The 9,274-nt window shown below is 40.5% G+C and overlaps 1 protein-coding gene across 1 annotated transcript; it reads right to left on the bottom strand.

Moving 5' to 3' along the window:
• Positions 1-7,467: 7,467 nt before the first annotated feature.
• On the bottom strand, positions 7,468-9,274 carry LOC116207285 (putative expansin-B2). Its single transcript, XM_031540188.1, has 4 exons — positions 9,012-9,274; positions 8,479-8,591; positions 8,178-8,371; positions 7,468-8,018 (listed from the first exon to the last, which is right to left on the bottom strand). The coding sequence occupies exons 1-4, from the start codon at positions 9,229-9,231 to the stop codon at positions 7,691-7,693; spliced, it is 855 nt and encodes a 284-aa protein (XP_031396048.1). The 5' UTR covers positions 9,232-9,274; the 3' UTR covers positions 7,468-7,690.

The raw sequence follows: 9,274 nt of genomic DNA, 5'->3' as shown, positions 1-9,274 counted from the left end.
GTATTTGGACTGTGTGAGATAGAGTCTAGTACAGTTAGTGCGAGCCTCCATTCCAAGAAAAAAGTGAAGAGGACTAAGGTCCTTCATAGAAAACTAACATTGTAATTCAGTAATGATGGAATGAAAAGGTGCATGTGGGGTTCCTGTCAGGATAATATCATTGACATAGACAAGATAATTAGGTCCCCGGAGAATAAATAGCGGGGGATCAACCTTGGATTTGGAAAACTCAAGTCTCTGAAGATAGGTATTGACACACTAGAACCAGGCCGGGGGGGGGGCTCGCTTGAGCCCATAGAGTGATCGGCGAAGTCGATAGACACAATCAGAACGAGGGGTATCGATAAAGACAAGAGGTTGAGCCATGTAAACCTCCTCAGTGAGATGCCCATGAAGGAAAACATTCTTCACGTCTAGTTGTCGAATCGGCCACTGAGAGGAAACAAAAATAGAGAGAACTGTCCGAATGGTAACCGGCTTGATGACTGGACTAAATGTCTCTGAATAATCGACTCATTCCCTCTAATTAAAACCTTTTGCCACCAATCGAGCTTTATAGAGATCGATGGTGCCATCGGCCTTTTGTTTAATGCAACAAACCCATTTGCAGCCAACTACATTCTGCATAGGAGATTGTGGGATAAGATCCCATGTATGATTCTGGAGTAATGCCAGATATTCCTCTTCCATTGCTGCCCACCAAGTATAGTGTTTACGGTTCTGAGGTTTCTACAAAGTAGTATAAAACAGATAAAGCAGAAGGATGGCGAGATATGGTGAACCATGAGGAGGTAGAGTACCATCCTTAGACCGCGTCGTCATCCTGTGAGTGTTCTGAGTAGCAGATGCAACTTCATTACCCACAACATCCTCGGACGGAAATCTAGATTTAGTGAACTGGTCATGAATCTCAGGAGCAGGAACATGTAACTCAATAGGTAAAGTGGCAGGACTACTAGACTCATGAAATGGCATAGAAACAGTCGAGGGAATAGGAATATAAGTGGAAGTGATACTTGAAGAGGAGGTAATAAACGTACCAGTAGCAAGTGCGGGGCCAGAAGAGGACCGACTAGCATCCACTGAGATAGGCCCACCTGCCCTGAAAAGAAAGGAACGTTCATCGAAAACAACTTGAGTGAATAGGAAGATACAACCACTGATAGGATTCAGAAATCGATATCCCTTATAATGGTAAGGATATCCAAGGAAGACACGGGGTTGAGATCAAGGTTCTAACTTATGGCATGTGTAATATTGCAAATAAGGATAGCAGAGACACCCAAACGCCTATAAGTTAGAGTAACCAGGTGAACTACCATGAAATACCTCGAAAGGAGATTTGAAACCAGGGGATTTTGTAAGTAACCTGTTGATAAGGTACAGGGTTTCAAAGGCAAAATCCCAAAATTTTAGTGGAATGGAAGAACAAGAAAGTAATGTGAGTCCCGTGTCAACGATATGACGGTGTTTGCATTTAGCAGAGCCATTCTGTTGAGGAATATGAGGACATGAGATACGATGGAAGATACCATTATTCTATAATTCGGACTGGAAATCTGCAAAGAGAAATTCTTTTGCACCATCTGATTGAAAATACTTGATTCGATGTCCATGGAGATTCTCAATTTGAAGACGAAATGCTCGAAAAACACTAAGTACATCAGATCGAGATTTAAGAACGTAAAACTAGGAGTATTTATGGTAATCATCAAGAAAGTGAATATGATAATGATGACCAGTATGAGAAGTGATTGGTGCAGGACCCTAAATGTCAGCATGAACAAACTCAAAAGGAGAGGTGCTTTTATGAAAAGTAGGTGGAAAAGAGTTATTTATTATTTTTCCTTCTTGACAAGCAAAACAGATATGACCAACATGATCATTATTAAGAGAACAGGAAGTACTTAAAGCACAACGAACTATGGGAAAGGATGAGTGCCCAAGGCATTGATGCCATAAGACACTGGACCCGGACATAGAAAGATGAGCTTGAGGACGGTCGATGTGCTTGCATCTTGGGTGGAAACAGTAGAGTTCATCTTTAACTGGGCCACGCATAAGCTCCTAGCGCATATGATGATCTTTCACAATGAAACAATTTGGGTAAAGATCAAAGAAACAAGTATTGTCTTTGACGAATTTAGATACAGAAATAAGATTTTTGGAAATATGTGGAGCATAATGAATGTGATTTAAGTGTAAAGGACTCTGAAAGAGTTTAAAGGTGGAGGAACCAAAAGCAAGAACTGGAAGTGATTTACCATCACCCATGAAGATGTGATCTGAGTGTAAGGTATCATCATGAAAATTGAGATTGGACATGTCAGATGTGACATGGTGTGTTACCCCTAAGTCCATATACCAGTCGGGATCATGAATTCCCGGAGAAGCACCATGGGTCAGATGAGCCTGTGCCCCAGAATAATGACAAATTGGAGCGGTGTAGCCCAGATAGTTACAATTTTGACAAATGACCATTGAACTGAACTGGAAGGTTAGATTTTCGAAGGAAGACGTGTTGCAGGCAGTGTGACGAGCTAGGTTGGGCCGGCTTGGAGCAAGAGGCCCAAAATTTCCCGGAGGCCCAAAGAATCCTATGCTTTGTCACGGGTCTCAGATCTGACTCGGGCGATACTGATTTGACTGACTCGGGTGACTCTGCCCGACTCCACCTTGCCCGTATCCTCTCTGCCTAAATTTCCTCCCCTAAAATTGAAATTAGGGTTTCCAGACCCTCCTCCTCCTTGGCCCCGATCGGTAGAATCCCCCGACCCTCTTCCTCCTTTGCCATCATTGCCTTTGCCACCGTTATTCTTCCCTAAGTTCTTCTTTCCACCATTACCACTCTTCCGACCATCCTTGTAGAGGACTTTCGCGGGGCCTACGCCAAGCAAACATGACAGCGGAGCACTTGCAGAGGCATTCGACTGAGTTTCTTGATCGTAAAGGCGACGCTCTTCATGACTGACAAGCAAAGATTGAAGCTCATTGGTACTCATGGTAAGCATCCGCTCTAATTGTGCTAGGACAATTGGCTCCCAATAGGGACTGAGACCCGTGTAAATTTGGCAATTAGGTTTTCCTACTTGGGCATATCGTAAAGCCAGGTTTTCACCATTCTGATGAATTTCACCATTGATTGATTCCCTTTCTTCAAGTCGCACCACCGTTGGTCCAGGAAGTCCTCCTGTGAGGCAGTCTGAGTGAGAAACAAGGTTGCAAGGGATGTCCATGCCTCTTGAGAAGTCTTGGCAACAAGGATGGTCATGCCAATTTCCTCTGTGACTGCAAGCATTACACAAGTTAGTGCAAAATTATCTCTGAATTTCCACTTCAGATAGTCGGGATTAGTTGTTGTAACTCCATCTGCTCTAGTGATGGTTTTGCTTGGTGCAATGGCTCAACCTTCAACATGGTCTAGCAACCCATAGGTTGCAAGTAGAGGTGTCATAACACCTTTCTAGTAGAGATAGTTTATGCCATTAAGTTTGACAAAAATGGTCGGGATACTAAAGGGAGTTTGAATAACAATAGATGATGATGAAGAAGGAATGAGTGAGGAATTATTAGTCTCAGCAATGAATGTAGGAAGTAAGGACAGGAGAGACTAAGGAGATTGTGAGAAAGGCTGAGAAACGCCACAGGTGAGGATCAAGAGATTAAGGAGTGATACGGGTGTTATCCTGATTTACAGCTCTGATACCATAAAGAAATGTAAAAAAGAAGAATAATGGTTGAGTCTTCACTTGATTAGATGAGGTGACTTTCATTACAATATATAGTTGTGTACGATGCTCTATGCGTGGAAACTATCTATATATGACTAAAATACGTAATGTGTACATGGTAAGCTATAATGACACAAGATATGCTAAGATTTTGGATAATCTTCTCTATTAGGTTTTAACAAAAGTCAATTATAGGAAGAGGCAAGGAAGAGGGTCGACAAACGTTCTTGCACAACTGTAGAGAAGCTTACTGTGGAAAACGAGGCATACACCGAAGTGTTCGGCCCGACAAGTATGGAAGAGTGAATGGATATGGACGCTGGATGACCAAATCAAGGCTAGATGGTATTAGGTCATTCGGTCAAGGAAGCCTAGTTGGAACAACTCTCCATACAGTCCTTGAAGAGGTTACTGCTAAACATGCAGAGCAAATAGAGGCTATCCGTGTTGAACAAGCAGCTTGGGAAAAGTCTATACTTGAGAAAGTTGAATCACGGCATCGTGCGAAGGCCGAACAGCGAGAAGCTCCTTTGCTTAAGGAGGCAGAAGAAAGATATCTGAAATTGGCTAAAAAGCAAGAGGAAAAGTTGATGGCCGATGCGGATGCTCGTGAGGAGAAATATCAAGATTTCATAGACAATCTTATGTCGAAATTAGGACTTCCAAGGAAGTCAAATATCCCTATACCAGTTCTATACATATTTTAGATGTTTCGTATACTTGATATGGCATTACATGGATAAAATAAAATGCAGCTTTACTTACCAATGTTTGATTTGTTGAAAAATGGACATGGTGTCCTGCACCTTATTACTATCTGTTATCAATCTTATGACAATCTGTTGTTGTGCTCTTAAAATAAGATTTGAAAATATTAGCTGTTTGTTGGATATTAAATGTTGATATTGGCTTGCTGGCTGCTTCATCAGCAATATTACTTGGATTGATGGTTGTTGATGGACAAATCAATTAACATGGTTCTTAGTTGGATTAATGTTATCGGTTTTGTTCATGGTTTGTTCATGTCCTCTCAAATGCCGCCGGAAATTGTGTTTATTACTTGCTATGCAGCCAGCTACTTCATCATCTCAGCCTTCTGGTGAAAAGAAACAACTGCCCTCTCATGACACAAATTCAGAGGATGATGATGATTTAGCTTCAGGGGATGTCAATGACACAAGTTCAAAGAGTGAATGATGTGTACACACACACACATATATATATATATATGGTATTATGGCATAGAAGCTTTTACTTTTGTTAGGCCCCGTGAGTTTTTGATGTGTGGGAGTCATTGACACACTGTGATGAAGCCGGTTTTTGATGGCTGTGGGCACATGGACAGTATTTTAGTTAGAATATGTAAAGCAACCAGGCTTAAATGTAATTAATGTGCATATATATATACACATTAATTATATTACTTTGTTATTATATTAATAATATAGCATTTCCAGATTTTATATTGATTAATTTTATCATTAATTATTTGTTTTTTAGTCGGAACAGTAAATTAATTCCTAAGCCGACACATATATGTCCAGGTAGATAACCAAATAGCCGACACATAAGAGTCGGGTTTGGCACGGGCTAAGGTCGAAATTGACCTGTACCAACACCAGTAATGTCGGCCCAAAAAAGATGATCCCAACACCGGTACGTCGGCCCAGATTTTGTACAAAGCCGACATCTATCACGTCGGCATAGGTAAGATAAAGCCGATGTTAAAATGATTCTTGACCAACACAACTATCGTCGGCCCAAGTGCGGCAAGGCCGACCTTTCTAAGTCGGCTCTAATTTGCAAAAGCCAACTCCACTGATGTCGGCCCAGATGTGACCTGGCCCAACCCATTAAACGTCAACAGCAACAGTGCTAGACCCACATGCATAGCGTCGGTTTTGCTTAAAAAAACCCGACATGTAAAATGTCAAGGTTGTTCATGACGAGACCCGCGTCAATGACGCCAACTTTGAGTGTCCTTTCCTGATATTTTCTGGACGTTGGCTTTATCCAACCAAACCCGACATTTCGTTAACGTCGGCTAATTTTGGTTTTTGCCGACGTTTTCTGAAAAATGTCGGCAAGGATCTTCCAATGGAGTCAACGACGATGGAAATGGAAACGTTGGCAGTTGCGTTGCTGGTGTTTTTTCCAACGTTTTACCCTGTTACCTAAAGCCATAAAAAACGTCGGGAAAGGACCTTCTCCCTGCAGTTCTAAGTTTCGGATTAGTTAGACTATGCAAAGGCGGGCCTAGTTGAATAGTGACCCTTGATCTTGGGTATATTGGCAACTTGACTCCTTACTTACGTACGCGATCTTGGCAAATCACAATCCTTTACCAAATTGTTCGTCCTATCCTGTCCTTTTCTCATTTCAGTCCGCGATATTTCTTTTTTCTTCATAGCAATTAAACAGCACTGTGCACAACAGTGATGCTATATCTTCTTCTTCTTTTTTCTCATTAACAAAAAGGCAATGCAGAAAATATGAACACTTCTAATACAAATATAAAAATATGGAGCTCATTATTGTATTTTTTTCATATTCACTTTCTCAAAATGCCCTTCAAACCTTAAAAGTTATGCATCCATATCGCTCTTTATTTCATTAAATTGTATCCCTCTAAAATACAACTGCACATACATTTTCACCTAAATTAAGTCATTTACTATTAGGGAATATTATATGTATTAGGAATCACAATCGGTAATTAAGTGTATATGGTCACTTTTTATTCTTTCCTGGTAATCAGACGGTAGTATAAATATACATCAAGGTAGACCATATTCAGTTCGGCATATTCGCACGATAGTTTAGAGGGAAATCCAGTTCAGCATGATCGCAGTAAGCACATAGCTATGGACTATCATTTCGTGAGAGAACAATGTGGCTTGCGTGCGGTGGCCTCTTGATCTGATACTTTCCCATGTCATCACAACTGGCATATATTTTTACAAATAATGTATCTTCATCGATAATTTTGCAAAAATAATTGTATCAGCGAACATCTTGTGTAAAATTTATATCCAAAGTTTAGTGTGATATCATGCTCGAATTGAATTAGTTAGAGCATGTTGGAATTCCGTCGGGGTATACACAAAAAAAAATTAAAAATTTATATCCAAAGTTTAGGGCTCATTACGTAGTGAAGATAACGGATAAAACTAGGGAGAGAACTATAGATTTAAAAAAAAGATTATATAAAATTTTAGGACCTCCATACCCTATCTTTGCATTTCCTAGATTTTTTCCTTTTCTTTGTACCTGGCTCTTTACCCATTTAACCATCGAAAATATATATATACACACACACATATCTATCGAATTCCTTAGCCTAATTGATTCTTAGGATAACTTGTTATGATTTTATAGATTTTCTTATCCCTTTTTATTTTTATTTTTTTTGGCAAGATGGTGTAGTGCAGGTAACCGATGCTGATATGGTTGTCATTGTCCGAAATTGCACGAATATGATCGTGGGGTTTTAGATCTGCGAGGTGCAGTAGTTAATTATGAATTTCGTAATATCCGCACAAGTTGACATTCCATGAGAAATTATATATAAATCCGCTTGCCCGATGAATTCTAACGCAAGTGGTCTTCGTGCTTCCAACAAATGAAAGGACGACGAACGAAGCCCTTCAATTTCCCGGGTCTCATGCTCGATGGCTTTACATACATATGGGACCAACCAGGATTACAAGACCTGTTTCTTGATGCAATTGCAGCAGAGCCGAAAACACGCCTCAGATTAATTAAAAACCATGCTAGAAAGGAAGATTAATTTGAAACCTTAAAATTATTTGGAAAATCAAAATATTATATATTTGGCAGACACTCGTTCAATATATAAGTCTCCCTAGAAACTTTTTATAATACGGATCCACTGATAATGAACTGACCTTAAAGATATCTGCAACACTATTCCATAGAATTGTTTACGGAACCAATTATTAGTTAAAGTTAATGACAGACCGATATATTCCTCCGGGTTGCCAGTCGCCAGGAATGACATTCTCAGCTATTGCGCTTTTTGATGACTTGCCCTCCGTAACTCTGATAGAGAACGGAGCTTGCAGAGGAGATCCCGAACTGAGTCTCCAGGCTGCGCCCCACGATTCCTGCATTGGAAGCCACGAGTCCGTGCCGGCTTGTTTCAACTCGACCATGTCAAGGTCGCCATCCCCGTCCAGGTATTCAACCACGAGAGCCAAGTAGTATGGGTTTGACCCGGAATCGACATGGAACGTCAGAGTTACCCCGTGGTATAAGCACTCCACTCTACAAGATTAGAAAACAAAATGCAGCAGAGTCAAAACACAAGTAAGATTAACATCTGCAGATTTTTATTTCAGGCCTTCATGATTGATTCGCGAACATTTTCTAAAGTTAAACACCCGTAAATTTCGTTCACCAGCAAAACAAAGAAATATTAATTACCGTCTATATAAAATCTGCAAGATACCGGCATTACGCAGTTGATCGGCCTGCCCAGAATTTGCCATGGCCCCAAAAGCATGACCGCTCATATCAAAGTGAACTGACTCGGACAGGCAAGGGCCGCCAGGGCAGTCATCTGTGATAACGACAGTAACCGGATTGCCTGAGCAAGCCGCATTCGCCGTGCATTTAACCTGATGAAATTGAAATTTAATCACCGACTTTGAACTAATTAAGTATAGTTGTTTAGACATAATCATCAATATAATTTAACTGACATGCAATTAATTTTGGTGAAAACCTGGTAACAAGTTCCACAGCCTTTGCCTGAGTTGAAGAGAGAAGGCCCTCCAGCAGACACCAATGAAGAGAATGGAGGTTCCCCTACAGCATCCCCATATCCGCACGCACCTCCTACAAAATTAAATTAAACCCAAAAAAAATTACTTAAAATGAAAAATATGTCGGCTTCAATTTTCTAATGAGATTTCTTGACGAAGATCAAGCTGATAATGCACGACATGATGACTCGATAATGCCCAAAGCGTTGCTAACATGATATGAAATCATGCTGATGCAACGGGAGATGGATTCAAGAAAGATTCACTAGAATTTGAAAAATGATGTCGTTCTGGCTTTGTTATATATGTGATAAAAAAAATTCAGACATCTTTTGAGAAAATAATTAAACTTTGGTAGAAATTGATAATCTAAGGCATTAAACTTGAGACAAAATCATCCGGATGTACTGTGGTCATGCAAATTCAAATGCTTATGGCATACGGTATTAGTAACACAATCATATACTCAGCGTATAAAATAAAGCATTTTTACCATCGCTTCCATATCCGTCGGGGGGGCCGTACCAAGTGGCACCTCCCGGAGACCAATCGGAGCCGAACTGTGTGGTCGACGATGAGAGGTTGAAAGATGAGCAAGACTTCATCCTCGCCACCAGAAGCAGAGAAACGATGGTAAGGATAACGAGGAAATTTGAGGAAAACAACAATGGACATTCATGGAGAGCCATGGGATACGGGTCATGTGAGAACATAAAATATGTATTTTCCCAATTGTTTGGTTCGAAAAGGAACAGA

Source organism: Punica granatum, chromosome 5 (genome assembly GCF_007655135.1).
Source record: "Punica granatum isolate Tunisia-2019 chromosome 5, ASM765513v2, whole genome shotgun sequence".
Taxonomy (NCBI): Eukaryota; Viridiplantae; Streptophyta; class Magnoliopsida; order Myrtales; family Lythraceae; genus Punica; species Punica granatum.
Note: the sequence above shows the minus strand (reverse complement) of the source record. Positions and strands in the feature narration are given on the sequence as shown.